At 47.9% G+C, this 16,761-nt stretch overlaps 1 protein-coding gene across 1 annotated transcript in view; it reads left to right on the forward strand.

Annotated features, from left to right (window-relative positions):
- KIF13B (kinesin family member 13B) overlaps positions 1-16,761 on the forward strand; it is a 161,069-nt gene that overhangs the window by 10,656 nt on the left and 133,652 nt on the right. Inside the window, exon 2 of the mRNA XM_044450339.1 lies at positions 2,978-3,071. Within this exon, the coding sequence (XP_044306274.1) occupies positions 2,978-3,071 (94 nt within the window). The remainder of the gene's footprint in view (positions 1-2,977; positions 3,072-16,761) is intronic.

Here is a 16,761-nt window from a genome sequence, read left to right on the forward strand (position 1 = left end):
GTTATAAAAGAAAAGAAAAGAAAAGAAAAGAAAAGAAAAGAAAAGAAAAGAAAAGAAGTCGCCCTGGCCAGATAAATAAGTAAATATTGTTAACAATTAAAATGACGCTTAAATAAAAAGGTCTTCGCCTGGCGCCGAAAAACAAATAACGACGGCGCCAGGCGGACCTCTCTGGGGAGCGCGTTCCATAGGTTGGGCGCCACCGCTGAGAAAGCCCTCCTCCGAGTACCTACCCTCCTAATGTCCTTCACGGAGGGTTCCCGGAGAAGGGCCTCTCCCGCAGATCTCAAGGGGCGGCTGGGCATATATGGATGTAAGCGCTCCTTCAGGTAACCAGGACCCAAGCCGTTTAGGGCTTTAAACGTTTAGGGCTTTTTTTCCCTGGATGTGTCTGTGCAAAGGTTGCCGGCCCTTTAGCACCCCTGAAAAGAAAGCAGCAAGAACAGTGGATGTGAAGCAGGGGGACCCCGAGAATTAAGAGACCCCCTCTTCTGGGCAGGAGGGGCAAGAGCTGGGGGAAGCTGGTGGGGCTGGGGTGGTGAAGAGCCCCCGCCACCCCCATCTTCAGGGGGTGGCGTGTTTCGTGGAAGGCTTCGCAGGTCCTGAAGCAGGAACCTTAAGGTGCGACATGCTGCTGTTGATTTTTTTGCTGTCTTTTCGGGTGGGCACTGTTTACCTCTAGCCTTGCCTCCCACTGGAGCATGGTCCCAAGAGCCCCCCTAAAACGGAGGCTGGCCTTTGAGCAGAGGTTCCCCGCCACCGCTCGTAGGGGCTCGGGATGGACCCCACGCTGTCCTCACATTAGCCCTGTGCTGTGGCGTGTGGGTCTGGACCCACATCTCCTCGGAAGAAGCCCAGCACTTCTTCCATTGCTCGCACCTCGCACCCCGTTCCTCGAGGAATGGGGATAAGGTAACGGGGAGAGCCAGTGTGGTGTGGTGGTTAAGAGCATGGGACTGGGACTCAGAGGATCTGGGTTCGAGTCCCCGCTCGGCCATGGAGCCAACTGGGGGACTTTGGGCCAGTCACAGACTCTCAGCCCAGCCTACCTCACAGGGTTGTTGTGGTGGGGATAAGATGGAGGAGAAGAATGATGTAAGCTGCCTTGAGCCCTTTGTAGGAAAAAGGCAGGATATAAACCGATAAATAAATAAATAAGCAACATTCGGGAAGCGCCAGAGTTTCTCTGTGGGCGAGTCTGGGGAAGAAGTGCTCCAGGTGTTGGTCGGTTGACCATTTGTGTCCCTTGAGTCGCTCTTCTTCGTGGATAAAAACACAAAGGCAGCCCAGAAAGGAAAACGTGCAGGTAATGAAACAGGACGTGGTCGTGATCTGGTGGAAATGGCAAAAGAAGCGTAGAATCATGAGCTGCAAGGGGCCCAGCAGGCCGCTGCGTCCAACGGCCTGCTCAGGGCAGGACTGGAGTCACCCATCCAGATCTCCGCCAGGCCCAACCCTGCTTAGCTTCCAAGATTAGGCAGGATCGCCATTTATTTTCCGTTGCACTTTGATCCTCTGGGGCTCTGAAGGTGGCTATATAGTCCCTGCACCCGCATGCGGCTATTTTATTCCCACAACATCCCTGTGAGGTAGGTTGGCTTAGCCCTAGGCCAGCCAGTGGGCAGTGAACCCTGGTCTCTCTGCTCCCTGGCGTGGCACGACAGCCTGGCAGCCCATTGGACTCCAACTCCCACCATCCCTAGCCAGGCTGAGGAAGAGTGTGCTCAGATGTTCTTCAGGAAGTGTTGGGAGAACTTTTGCTGGCCAAGTTTATGACTGAACTGGCAATGAGCCTTTAATATGGTTTTATCTAGCCTGGCAGTGACCATACCTTTGGTTTCTTTTTAATATTGTCATCTGCCCTGAATCTTGGAATGAAAGTTTGAGAAAGAGCCGCTAGGCCAGAGGTCGGCAACCCGCGGCTCCGGAGCCGCACGTGGCTCTTGAATCCCTCTGCTGCAGCTCCGTCGCTCAAAATACGTGTCACAGCCCCCGGTCTGCAACCCGCGCTGGCACGGCACAGCCGCCGATCCGTTTCATAAATGCAGCACACTATAGTTTCTTTATACATAGCATAAAGGTAAAAAGCAATATATGCAGTGTTATTTTCATTTCAGAGGTCAAAAAAGTTTTGCGGCTCCCGGTGTTTGCTTTGCTGTGGGAAACGGGTCCAAATGGCTCTTTGAGTGTTAAAGGTTGCCAACCCTTGAGCTAGACAACCAGTTGTGTTTGTTTGTTTATACATATTCCGCCTGTGCCTGTGCCACTTTTCAGAGTATTGCTTTTCCTTCCAAAGTGGCCTACAAAACTCTGGGAGGGAGTTCCCCAGATGAGGGGCCTCTGCTAGGAAGGCCTTAAAGCGCACGCCATTTGCACGGCAGATGCATGCCGGAATCGTACTCAAAAACAGAAGGCTGCTGGGAGCTCTTGTCTAGCAGATCTGGAGGGCACAAGGTTGGGGAAAGTTTGTGTACTGGGTGTAATGGAGATGGGGGACTGGGGTGGGTGGGTGGAGGAGAAGCATCCGTGGCTCGTGCTTGGTATTAACCACCTCCAGCTAAGGACCAGCTTTTCTGCTCCCTTGCCAGCTGAAAGGGGCCTTTGCAAGCGCTGTCCTGGCAATTTGAAAAAAAAAAATATATAGCCAGGGTGAATCGAGATTTTATATGTATTTATTTATATGAGTGTTCGTTTATTATGTTGGTAGCCATCCCGAGGCTCATGCGAATGGGATGGCATACACAAATTCCGAATAAATAAATAAATGACCAGTCTTGGCTCTTCAGAAGCCGCCAGGATGGCCCTACAGCAGTTGTGGCTCACGGACCTTGGCGGGAAGAGCCGGAGATGCAATTGTGCATGCGGTTGTGGGGCCACACTGGCAAGCTCAGCCGAAGCATCCAGGCTGGAATACGAACGATTTGGGATTTGAAGACCGCTCTGTGACATTTGCCTTTTCCTTGCCTTTTCCTAACAGAAATGGATCTGCACACAAAATGCGTGGTGGACGTAGATGCAAACAAGGTTATTCTGCATCCCGTGAACACTAACCTCTCGAAAGGAGATGCCAGGTATGTTTTCGTCAAGAGCAATGACATCGCTGCTGGGATTGGTTCGCTGCTGGCAGGAACTGGGGCACGGGAGAGGCTCCGAAGGTCTTTTGGAGAGGGGCAAAAGCGGGTGGTTGATGCTCCGGCTAAGTTGCTCCCGACCTAAAATGAGGGTTCCCATTTTAGCTACATTTTTGTAAGGTGGTGAAAATATGCGCCAGGAGTTATAGAAATGAACAAGCTTCCCCGCCTAGCTCTCTGCCTCTCCTCTGGTCCAAATGCGAGTTTGGCATAGTGAGGTGTCGTGGTTAAGAGCCTGGGACTGGGACTCAGGCGATCCGGGTTCGAGTCCCCGCTCGGCCATGGAGCCCACTGGGTGACTTTGGGCCAGTCACAGACTCTCAGCCCAACCTACCTCACAGGGTTGTTGTGGGGATAAGATGGAGGAGGAGAATGGTGTAAGCTGCCTTGAGCCCTTTGCAGGAAAAAGGCAGGATATAAATCGGAAAAAAAAAAAAGTTTCCAACCACAGTGTGAGGAATTACTCAAGCTCATTTGCTTTTTCCAGGTCATAAAATATGACTGTTTTAAATGTGACAGCAAGTTTTCAGACAAGTTCAAACGTCATCTTGTTTGAAGGAAATGCATTCAGACTTTGAAGGAAATTTGGTAGGTGGGGTATAAGAGAGGAGGAGTAGCTGTCAATTGGAAGACAGCTGGTGGTGTGTCCCTGAATATTATGGTCTGTAGCATACGGATGCTTGCTGAATGTAACGAGACTTTTAATGGAAAAAATAGAGGTGAATGCTTTTGTCCTGTGTTTGCACTGGAGGAGTTTTATTTGCTCGATTTGGTGCAATTCTGTACAATTTAAGTTTTGGTAGAAAGGCAGATACAAATTGACTTACTAAATCAACAGTGGCTCCCAACTCCACAGCAACTAGTACGCAGAGGCCTGGTGTCCAGAATTATGAATTAGCCATTGTGACTAGTAGCCAGGAGCAGCCGTCTCTTCCATGGTAACTGGATGAGGAAGAAGATGCAAAGCTGAGTGGCGGAAATCATGCTGTTTCCCTACCTCACCCCAGTGCTTCTAGTTAAAGATTCCCGAGCGAGACTGCAGCCTATTTTCCTATCAACAGTCTGTCAAAACCACCAAGCCAGTGTATTAGTGCTCCAAACAAGAAAAAAACAGCCTCACAAAACATTAAAACCAGCAGCTGGCCATCCTTAAACAACAGTGTAAAAGTCCCAGAAGAGGCCTGACTTGCCACCTTTTCTAAAAGCAGGGAGAGTTGGAATGGCATGGGAACTGTATCCCAGACGTCCTTTGAGTCAGAGTAGGGAATCCTGGGCTTGATGGCCCAGAGAGCTAGTCCTGTATTGGAATGGCAGGCAGTTAGTAAATTATGCTAGTCGAAGGTCTCCGTTAGGGGAGTACTCTGTGTGTGTCTGTCCTTGAATTGTGTTTGGAAGTTGCAGCTTGCGCAGACTCCAGCAGCCAGGTTGATAGCAGGGGCCGGAAAGATTAAACGCGTCGCACCAATTCCAGCCTGTTTTTCGTACTGTCTGCCTACGCATTTCTGGGCCAAAGTCAAGGTGCTGGTTTTGACCTATGAAGCCTGACACGGCTTGGGACTGCACCATGGGATGGAACACTTCTCCTGATGTGACACTTCCCAGACACAACAATCCACCCCTGACGCCCTCCCCCAAGTGCTTCCTTTAAGGTAGGCTCGGAAGGCCTTCTTGGTCGTGGCCCCCTGAATGAGGAGTGCTTCCCGCCGTGAGCTCTATCCAGTGCCAACACGGCCGGCACTTTGGAGCCAGGTTACAACCTTCTGCTCTCAGGTGTTTGACTATATATGATGGGCCCTGCATTTTATTGTAACTGTTTAAAAATGGTGTATGAATTGCACTTGCTAAAAATTTCATATTAAGTTTTTTGAGAGTTAGTATTGTTTGCAAACCTCCTAGAGCACTTTGGCGGTTGGTTGGTATAGAAAAGGAATAAATGAAAAGGAAATGTAGCTCCCAGATGATACGTGGCATTGAAACTCACTGTGAGTTTGATTAAATATATTGGAGGCTTAGTATCGGCTTCCATTAATCTCTGACCTCATATTGACCAGTTCTCTGGGAAATACACATCCCTGTTGCACTTAGGAGAGTATATCGTTTCATGTACAGCTGTGCACTTCTTGCAAATGGGCCCTTTTAGCTCCGGGCAATGCTGCTTTAATCCTGGTTTAAGCAAGTTATGGAGCCTGAATTTAACTTCCACTAGCCGTGGATTGTGCATCGTTTCCTCTGCACTAGAGAACATAAATCTGGAAGTGAAAAGCGTGTGGTTCTGGGATTCTGATCCACATGGGTGCCAAGTGAGGAGGGATCAGATTCTAGTGTGGGGATGCGAGAGCTGTGTATGAAAGCTGCTGCAGCTCCTTCAGAAGCAGCTGTTTTGTTAGCTGAAGGCACATATGACGTCCGTGGCTCGTGGTAGAGATAAAAACAAAGACCTATAATCAAGCTTCTGGCGCTGCCTTCTGTAGCAGGGCAGAGAAAGTGCACCGTCGGCAAAATGCAGTCTGGGGAGATTCTATGCTTCCTTTTGCTTCCCTTTTAAAAATGTTTCTAACTTTTACGGCTGTGAAGTTTTAATGTGTGAGTAATGCCGAGAATGCGAGACCCAAGAATTCAAGAGGTGGAGAGGGGCCTCGAAGCATGTATCACATCATAGGATGATGCAGAATCCAAGATGGTGCACATAACATTTGTCTTTTCCATGTACGTCGCGGGATCTGGTTTACCTTGGCTCTTGTTTCAGTATAGTTCTGCACAGCTTTAGCAGATTGAGTGGTAGGGTTTTGAAAATAGCCCTGGAGGCCAAATAAAGTTCCCCGTTCATCTCGAAGGTAGACAACGATCTCTCTCTCGCTCTTCTCTCTATATCTATATGAATAAATTTGTAGGATTAGAAGGTATCTCAGAGGGCATCTAACCCAAGTCCTGAGGCTGACTCCTCTGGCTATGCCGGTGAGCAAGATCTAGCGAAATCCCAAGGGAGTCCCTCCATATGGGGAAATTTGTGCCTGGTCCTGCTATGGGAAATCCCATAGGCTTTCATGTGATCTGCCAGGAAATGTTTTCTTTGCTGCCGGGCTGGTTGCCTGCGAAGAGCAAGGGTAGAGACAGACCTGCCTCCCCTGTCCGTGCAGAGCTCCACGGCCGTGTGCTCCCTCTTGTGGACCGGCGCCTTTTATCTGGCGCTTCTTGGATTCCCTTGACTTCTCATTGCTGTCTTTTGCGTGGGATGTTTCTGAAATTGCCGGGAAATTCTTCATCCACATCCCTCAGTTTCTCCTCTGAAGCGCTTCAGGGAAGATAGTACCCAGCTAAATGCCGCTTGAGTCCTGGCCAATTATTATAAAACCACAAGGACACAAATTACTCTTTCTGAGGCCGTCTGTTAGAGTTCTGCCAGCAGGGGAATCATGGGCCATTGCTGTGGAACATGTAATTAGAATCCACGGCTTTGTGGGGGGGGGGGGTGGCGGAACCAGGTTGAGTAATGCCCCGCTTTGCTCCGAAACTTTCCCTTCTGTGGACTAAGTCAAGTTGCTGAAACATTGGGCAAAGTTCAGACTTCCCTGACAAGATCATAAGGCAGGTGGTGTGCTTTGTACACTGGCAGGCATCCCGCTTTCTAAATAAATAGCCTGAAAGCTCCAGTGTGGAGTTGAAAATCCACGGGCGGGCGTTGCTGTAGTTGGAGAGAACAGCCCCTGGGCTTGACATGCAGGAGACAAGAGGAATTTGGCTGGTTAGAAGGTCCTGAGCTGTGTAGCCCCGTCTCCACTGCTATCAGGAAATCCCGTACTGTGCCAAGGTTGATCATAAATTAGCAGCCGCTGTAGCAGCTCCTTTAGCAAGAAGAGAATTGTGTGTTTGAGATTTCAGGAGAAGGACAAAACCTCTGCAGCAGGCAGTGGCAAGAGACGCTGCTGTTCTATGGAAAGATCCTTCACTGCAATGCAGGAGTTTTCAGGCAGCGGCAAAAGATTCCTGTGGATTGATTTCAGGGCCGGAAGTTTGCAAGCTCTTGTTGGGTTATAGAGCGCAGGAAAATAGACGGGGCTTTTCATCAGTAGTGCCAGGAGAAGGAGGCAGGTCCTCACGCTGAGGACCAACATGGGCCTCTTGCAAGGTGTCAAGAAGGGTCAAAGGGTGAGGGGTCAGGATTGTCGTTGCTGACCCCCCCCCCCGTTGCCCCACTGCAATCTGAATATCAGTCTTCTCCTCCCTGCATGTATATTTATATTGATTTTGACTATTGTGACCACAAGGCAGGAATCTGTTCTGACGTGTGGGAGCAAGCATCTAAGCAAGGCCCAGTGCTGAGTTTTGTGCAGACAGATATTTGCTGGCATCACTCAGGGACTGGTCTGGTGGGCAGCAGAATGCTTGGTGTTAGTTCAGAGGTGCAGAACCTCAAACCACAGGGCAAATTTCTCATCCTCCACCCTTTCTTTTGGTTGCCAACTTCGTATGTTCTTCCTGTTCTTGGCAGGTCCCACTCCTCCTGTTTGAAAAGGTTGAAATGCCTCTCCTAAAGCTTAGTTCCCGGCTGTAAGAGCTTTAGGATGGAATATGCCAATAATTTCTCATTGTCCCTGTGGCCTCCAGACCTGGCCATGACTGGAATGTGGCCATCCAGATCTCCTCTGAAATTGGGCCTGACCCTTAAGCTGAAAGAGTTTACCCCTTGCCAGTTATAAGTAGATTATTGTGTGATTGGGCTAGGAGAAGAGTATGTGGACTGGAGGAAAGACCATAAGATCTGGCCAACGTGGCATCCCTCTGACGGGTTGGTCTGCAGCTGAAATCATCCTGGCTAGAAAGGAAATCCGAAGTGGTGTTAAAACATTTGGGCCATGTGAAGTTACAAATATATACCCTGCCCCACTTTCTCATTTTAAATTAAGCTTTTGTCTGCAGATTGTTCTTTATCATGAGGCTGAGCAGGAAGCCTTGATGTCTTCCAAAGCTCTGTCATAGCTGACTGCTTTGATCAGAAATGCTTAAATCACAAGCCTCCAGGCAGCAGTATAATAGCCTGTAATTGATAAACCTTCAGAATCAATTGCTCATTGATCTGTTGCAGGCTAATGACTCATACTGTTCCACCGTAGCTTGTAGATAATCTATTGTGTATAGGCTGCCATAGATAATAACTCAGCTACAACAGTTCGTAAAATGAATGGGAACACCCCAGCCAACCGTCTTCTGGCAGGTCCGTCCATACCTGGCTACTTTGCCCTCCAGGTGCAGGATGGAGTGTGACCAGAATGCACTGCAGAGAGTTGCCTTCCCCAACCGGGTGCTCTCCAGATGTGCTGGGCTGCAACACCCCTATTTCCCAGGCACCAGGTTGGAGAAAGTTTGCATAGGTAAAGCGGGGGCAGGGGGAGACCAGGTGGCTCCGGTCCTTTCTCTCGCAGGGCTTTGCGGGATGCAGCCCACTTAGCAGTCTGGGCGGCTTATTTTATATTGTATGTTTGTATTTTATTCTAATGTTTACATTTTTAACTTATTATAATCATTATTTAATTTATTGTTGTAAGCCGCCCCGAGGCTTCGGCGAATGGGGCGGCATAAAAATGTTTTAATAAATAAATAAGTAAGTAAGTACGTGAACTGGAAAAGGTGCGGAAGGAGGGAGCCAAAATGGTCGCACCACTGGCGTGTCTTCCCGAAGACGAAAGACTGAAGCAAATAAGGCTTTTTTCCCCTTTTTTCTTTTCTTTTACTTTCTAAAGCTGTGGCTAAGAGGAGCGTGATAAGTCATGCGTGGCCTCGTGGAAGTGACTGGAGAGCGTGCGTCTTTTCACTTCCTTCACTAAAATTCATGCAAGTGCAGCATCTCCTGGTTCAGTCTACAAAAAGAACAGACATAGAAGCACAGCAAGACACATGTAGGTGCTTAGTCCAGCTCAGACTCTGGGCCCATCTAGAAGCCAGATTCTGGCTTGTTCTGTGATTGGTCTGAAGTCCACCCCTGTGGCCTGAGATCCTCATTAGTGGGATGTGCCATCAATCATCTGGAAATTTGCGCATGCTCTACCACCGAGCTGTGGGCCCTCCCTGATGGTAGAGGTGGCGGACAGTCTGTCCACAGACACCACCACAAACTGCGGAATGGAGGGAAGCAAAGAGCCCCCGATTCTCCAGGTTCTCGCTTCTTCCTCTTCCGTTAAGTCTGCCCCAGTTTATCATCATATCTAATTGTGAAGCAAATTGTGTTATATCCATCCTGGAAGCAAACCTTGATTCTGGGAGCAGATTTACTTGGGTTTCTTCTTAGCTCGTGACTCTGCCTTGTCAAGGAAGAGTTAAGACAAAGTTCCTGGTTTGGATGCTCCACTAAACAAACCTCAGATGGAAAGTCCCGGGTGTGTTTTGCTGTTCCTCCTCGCAGGAGGAGCCATATAGAAGCGATCAAGTAGACAAGCCCAGATTTTCAAAATTCTGGGTCAGTGGCTAGAGTGGTTGGATGAATGAAGCCAAGGGATCTGGAATAAAGTCCTTCCCCATTCATGAATCCTTGGCTTCTGAGAATGCCCAAACTCAACAGCATAATAGTGACTAGCATGATATAATGCAGGGTGTTATGAGGGTTAATCACGCCGGTGGATGTGGAGGTCATGGCAGACAGTGGAAACATCTGCTCAGTGGGCTGAGCAGCGAAAAGAAATGTTGGATGTGAGTGAGCGCGTAGAAAGCCCCCAGTGGTATGCTTACATCAGCACTATTTCCTCACCTGGAAAATGTGCACGCTCCCAGCATGTTCTCCTGGAGCGAGGACTGCATCTCTCATGCATGCATGCATGCATGCACGCCTGGAACACTTCTGCAGGAGGAAAGGCAGGAAAGCAGGAGGCAGCAGAATGGGAATTCCTGATTTCCGGATTCCCTCTTTTCCTGCCTCTTCCTGTGCTTTCGCCCCTTAACTGGATCTCTTGAATGTTTGCAAGGTTCATGCAGCGTTGAATGAGGACGTTTAGCCTCTGCTATTTCAGAGTGTGTAATAATCAACAGAGACTCTTTCCAGATGCTGCGTTTACTTTTTTCTCCGTATGTGTGTAACGCATCTCACAAGGTGCGCTCTCCTCTGTGAAAGCTGATGTGGCATCTCCTCCTCCTCCTCCTCCTTTGTCATCTTCCATAGATTTCTCTTTCTTTATTTCATTTTTATAGCACACAGTAGCTGAAGCTTTCGGGGTGATTAAGAACGACTCGGAGCAACTTGCAGTAATTTTAAAATGCAAGAGCTATGGCAAGATCCACATGCTCAAGAAAATATAACCGCTGTGGGAAGAGGCCATCTTTCTGGTATCCCGGCCCTAAGATTTATGTAGGAATCTGCAGTTGGGATTTGGCTCAGAAATTCATAGGAAGCCAGTGGAAAGCTTTCCAGAGCGGTGTTACGTGGTCTGTAAAATGTCCACCGTGGTTGTACTAGCCACAATTTCTGACCCATTTTAAGGTCAGCCCCGCCTGCATAGAATTCGGCACAGTAATGTCAACACAAAGTGAATTATTTATTATAATGTTTTAACGTTATTTATGTACAGTCAACTTCCAAGGTGGTTTGCAGAGTAAAGCAATTAAAGTTAAGGCTCAGGAGTGGAATTAAAGCACATTTAAAATGTACTGTTGGCAGATACAAGATAATTATCTCTCAGACTTTGGCAGAATAGGAATGGACTTTCTTTCTTTCTTTCTTTCTTTCTTTCTTTCTTTCTTTCTTTCTTTCTTGGTTTGAATTTTCTTTTGGATTTATACTACCTAGGTTAAAAACCTTTCCTGTGATTGTTTTTCTAAAATCAAGAAAACATAATACCTGAGATGGCAGCACTCAAGAATCGGTATTTATGACTGGAGCTGCTTGCTGCTGAGTTGATCTTCTTAAGTATTTCATTTTGAAGAAACTGTTTGCTTTGAGTAAATATTAAGGTCTCTTATGAAAGCCCTGAAGCATAATTTTGTTACACATTAACTCAGTCTAACCTTGTGCATAACGGCTTTTGCAATTCCGAAGTGCCTATTAAAGAAATTCATAGGTGTGTCTACGCTTAAAAAAAACCCCAAAAACCAGCCATGATCTAATCCTTGATGGGCACCCAAGATCCTTATGGAGGGATCACGTGTACTGAAAATGTCTCCAACAGGTAATTCTGGTCTGCAAACTGAAGTCTGCAGACGAGGCCAGCAGTAAACAAATCCCACCCAGACTTATCCAAGCACACATTGCTCAGGGCAGTCTTTACTTATGCAAAATCTCAAACCAGGGAAGCAGACCAAAGAAAATGCCAGTGTTCCTTTTTGTCTTTCATACGGAAGCAACATTCAGATTTCAAATGTGAATCGCCTTCATGAAAGTCAGAGAGGGGCAAAAGAGAAGCATCAGCCTGCCTGCTGTGCATCTGATCTCTAGTTCTGCTGCGGTGGAGGCAGCTGCAGGTGACAAGACCGAGTGGTCCATATACAATACGGTGAAATGAATCTTATTGACCCGTGCTATGCAGATCTTGTGACTGGAGCCATGCGTCCCGTGCCTATCCAGTTCCCCTTTTGCTTTGCTGCCAGGAGCTTTTGAGGGGTTGCAGATGCATCTCAAGCCTGAAGAGGCCCTTTCATGTACAGAAGGGATGCTTGAGATGAGACACCAGTGCTTGTAACCAGGCAGTACGGAGTCCCTGCATTAGCCAGGCTTGGGCCTTTCAAAGAGAAGAGCGTCCTCTCCGTCCCACATGCCAATTCCTTTACTAGCAAGCAACCTCAAGTTCTCGGGGCTGGAGAACATGCTTCGTAGATCAGCCTGCCCCATCCCGGTTACCTCCACACATTTTAGACTTCAGTTCCCATCAGGAGTTGAACTGGGGCCATGGGCAGGGAGATGATGGGTGGGCTTTCTGTGGACACTGCATGGCCAGAACACTGGACTTAGGCAGATCTTTGTCTCATCCAGCACAGCTCTGCTTATGTCCTTAACATTGGGAGTCACAGTCCCAGGTTGCGCAAGGTGACTCTAGATCTCCGTTTGGCTGCTACGGCTTTGGGTCTCGCAGGATGACTTTTCTGCTGCGGTGAGAGGAGAGGGAAAGGACTGTGTAAACTGTCCAGAGAGCCATGTGGCTCTTCCAACAGGATAAATAAGTAAATTTATTTACTCTGGGAACCCTCCATGAAAGAAATTAGGAGAGTAAGTACTCGGAGGAGGGCTTTCTCTGCGGTGGCGCCCAACCTATGGAATTCACTCCCCAAAGAGGTCCGCCTGGCACCGTCGTTACTGGTGTTTCGACGCCAGGTAAAGACCTTTTTATTTAAACATTTTAATTGTTAAAATATATGATCTGGCCAGGGCAACTTCTTCTTCCTTCTCTTTTCTCCTCCTATATTCTTTATTTACTTATTTTATACTGTTAATTTTAATTTTATATTATTGTATTTCAGTGTATTTTTGTATTTTTGTATTTAGTGGTAATTTATTATGTTCTATTGTATTTCAATGTATCTTATTGTGTTGTAAGCCACCCCGAGGCTTCGGCAAGGGGCGACATAGAAATGTTATAATAATAATAATTAGTAAACGGAGGAGGAGCACGGCTGGGTGGTGGTGGGGCATGCCTTGGATGCAGAAGTTTCCCTGTTGTGTCCCTCCCCTCCCCATCACCACCTAAAGGGGAAAGGCAGCAATGACACTCTGGAAAACCACTTCCTGCCAGATAATGCAGCACTGATCCAGTTGGATCAATATCCTCGCCATCTAGAAGCACAGGGAACTGCTTTATTCTGGGTTAGACCATTAAATGGTCCATCTAGTTCAGCATTGGCTCTTTGCTGACAGGCAGGGGCTGGATTCAGACAACATGGAAAGAGTTGTTGTTGAAATGTGGACTTGTGTGTTGTCTGAACCCAGCCAAGGTTATAAGCCATGACGAACAACCCAGAGTTTGCTGCCCACCCACAAACCCTGAGTTCTCTTCATGGGTTGTGTAGAGCAGGGGCACTCGCACGTCACAGTCCGCTCAGATAGATTCACCCAATTCCAAGGACGAGACGAAGATGGGGGAAGGGCAGATGACTTTGATGTTTCATGGTTACCTAGTGAAGGATCTCAGGCAGAGTGTTGAGAACCAGCCTGCCTTGGGAGAAGAAGAGGAGATTTTGGAATTGGAGGATTAGGAGATTAAGAGAGAGTCCCTTGACCTGGTCAGGAGAGGATAGACCAAATGAGCCTGCCTTCCCACCTTCTAGCCCTCAAGCAGCAAGAACCCTCCTGAGCTTGGAAGATGGGGCCCTTTGAAGGGGACGGGAGGAGGGGAAATTCCAGTTGGGATCCAGTGCTTCACATGGGCAGATGCTTCTCCCGTGCCTCAAGGAGAATGCTGCTTTGGTTTGGGGTGTTTTGTAACCCCCGAAGCTCCTTAGAAAGGGCTTGCTTGTAAGGTCTTATCTGAGGCTGCTGGAGAGAGAGAGGAGCAGAGGGGAGTGATCTGCTCCTGACAGATTTCTTGTGATTAATAAACCGTGGCATGTCAGCTCAGCCAGGTTCAGACAGCACAACAACCCGTGTTTCAGCGAGTCACATTCCAACAACAACCCTTGAGCGTGGACTATTGTGGTACCTTGGTGCAGCCAGATGTTCTCCAAGAGTTCAGCAGGTGTTTTTCCAGCCCTGTCCGAAGATGCTTTTAATAATTGCATAACTCTGATGAAAACTTCTGCCTGTGAAAGAACATCAATCTGGTAACTCCCTGAAACAGCATAGCACATCCTGGTATTCCCCAGGCATTCCTCTGTATCCGTATCTCAGGCCTTTTGGTGGGAACCTCTGGTGCTCTTGAATGAAGGTGTGTCCAGAATCCCAAGTATCTGATGGAACCCAGCTGTAGACCAACTGAGTTGGCAGAATGGCAAGTTTGTCCGTTGGTTTCTTGCTTTGAGAGTCGCTTTGTGCTGTACAGTATTGTGCTCTGCAGCCAACCCGGTTGATCCAACAAAGATGGAGGCATTGTGAAGCATTTGAGGAATACAATCATTAAACTGAAAGGCCGGGACTTGGGCTTCTGAGCATCTGACTTTCTTGGTCCCAGATGCTCCTCACCTGAATCAGTTGGCCCCTCAGCCCTAGAGCCCATTCCTTAGCTGTGGGCTGCCATACAATTCCAGTAAAGGCAAGACAATTTAGAAGCTGTTCAGTGTTTTGCCCCCCCCCCCGCCCCCGCCTCACCTTCCAGGTGTATAAATAACCTTTTACTCTCTCTCCAGTTTAAAATCCTGAATATGTCTTATTTGTCAGGGCAAGCATTTTGCGATTCTCAGTCTTGTTATTCAGGACCTGGTCATCTCGACTTTAGTAGGATTCGCTGGTGTCGTTTAGGGCCACTTGCCCTCTTCCACAAGATGCGGCTGTCATTTTTGCCAGCGTGCTGCAAAGAGAGCACCATTGAGCTCATGGGAATCACACGGCTACCAAACAGATGCAAGATTAAAAATTGGGACTTCATTTCCATCCTGAATACAGCAGAGTTCCAGCTGAAAGGAAGATTTTTAATTAATGAGATCCTTGGGGACCACGCAAGATACTTTTCTCTTTGTCTTCCTTGACATCTCTGTCCATGTCCCTTTACGCCGGAGACAAAGGCGAGGAGGGCTGTTTTCCATCTCCACGTAACCCAGCATTTTATAGGGGACTTTTATTGCTGTATCTTCTTTATAAGCCCGTTTTACAGAAAGGCAGCATCTGCTTCTGGCCGACCAGAAGGCAGCACCCCGTTCCCTCTGGGCTGGACCGTCTGCCCTTTTGACAGAGAATCCAGACAAGAGGGCCGGCATCTCTCCCCCCCCCGCACACACACACACCATTTATAGGCATTGATATATAATTTTAACCCGTCTCTTATTCTGTACCTGCTCCGGCATCCACAAAGAACAGGGGTGGCTCGGGGCCCTTTGGCTAGCCAAAGCGACCTGTTGGCTGGCTGCGCCAGTGTTTTTTCCTCCCCCAGCCTGGAGGAGGAATGTTCCTAATCCTACAATCAAGGAATTAAAAGCAGCCCTAGACAAATATTTCAAATTCCTAGGAATTGGCGTGAGATTTTCTGGAACTAACACAAGCTCTTAGCAACGGCAGGGATGGCCCCCCAGGTGTGAGACGTTGCTCCCCTCATTCCAAGCTTGTCCCCCAAAAATACTGCTGCGCGTCAGTGTGGCTTTAGGCTGTTTCTTTCTTAGATTGGGAGTAAATGCTGCAGCCTGCATTTCTGCCCCAGGGAACATGGATTTTTCCAGCTCTGGTGAAAGAAGAGCCCTAAACTTTCATTCTTGCCAAGTAAAAATGATGAAGGCTGCTACTTGCAGGCGCTTAATTAAAAAGGCCGTTCATTTCCTGTTTGTTGTCTTGGCTGTACAGTTTCAAAGAGCAGCAGGCGGTACTGGGGAGAGACTCCCGGACATGGTTGTTCTGTGTGTTTCTTCGTTTGTGTGAGGGGCCTTCAAAATGCATCTCATCAGGCTGAGCCCCTCGGGGCCCAGTCCCCCTGCCTGCCGAGACCCACCTCTGCCCCTGCATAGCACCCTTGACCCTGCATGCGTACAGAACTGGGCTTGTAGGACCTTCCTCCCGAGAGCAAAGTTCCTTTACCCCTTGTCTTGCAGACCTTTAAGCTGGGAAGCATCAAGGTCTTCCATTGCGAAACCGTTTTTTTGTGAGCGAGGGAACTTTTAATGTACTTTTATGCTATTCTAAATTATTTTGGTGTCCCCCCAACTCTACTAGTCTATGATTATGTTTTTCAGGTTTTTATCTGTAGCAAGTATACATATATGACATCGCGAGAATACATATATGCCACTGAAATACATATTTGTCTCAAATGGAAGCTGAACTAATAAATTGTGATAGCGGCATGTCCCGGAAGCCTTGCAAGGAAATTGAACTGTCTTGGAATATATGGGTGATTCTCAGTATATCATGCTGAAAATGTTTAGTGTGCCAACAGTTCTTAGTACTTTGCTTTTTCCTTAAATTTAAGCAATGTAAGAGAAGTACATGCTATTCTTGCTTTTTGGTAACTTATTTATTTATATTTTTTCCTTTCAAGGAATTCAAGGCAGCTTATATAACTTGCCTCCTCCTCCTCCTCTTAGTCTCAGCCTCACAACAACCCTGTGAGGTAGGCCGGGCTGAGAGTCTGTGGTTGGCCCAAAGTCACCCAGTTGGCTCCATGGCTGGGTGGGGACCAGAACCCAGGCCGCCCGAGTCCCAGTCCTGCGCTCTTAACCATGACACTGCACTGGTTCCCCAGTCGAAAATTCTACATAATGTAACATTTTCGTCACATCAGTTGTGCTACAAATTCCCCTACTCAAATATTTCAGGTGGTGCATTGGGGCAAAAAAAGAAACCCATGGGCTGCTTTTTCAGTTTTGTTGATTACAAAGTAATGTAAGTAAAATAGATCAAGTAGATCTCTAGGACAGAGGCAGACCTGTGGCTCTTACCACCTCTAATGAGCATAGCCCCTGGGGCAGGATGATGGGGGTTGTAGGTCAAAGCATCTGGAGAGCCATGAGTTGCCTCCCTTTCCTTCAGGGCATCAGAAGATTTTCCAGTGCAAACTGAAAAGTTTCCTGGGCAAAATAA

This window comes from Varanus komodoensis, unplaced genomic scaffold, assembly GCF_004798865.1.
Source record: "Varanus komodoensis strain SLA01 unplaced genomic scaffold, ASM479886v1 scaffold64, whole genome shotgun sequence".
Lineage (NCBI taxonomy): Eukaryota > Metazoa > Chordata > Lepidosauria > Squamata > Varanidae > Varanus > Varanus komodoensis.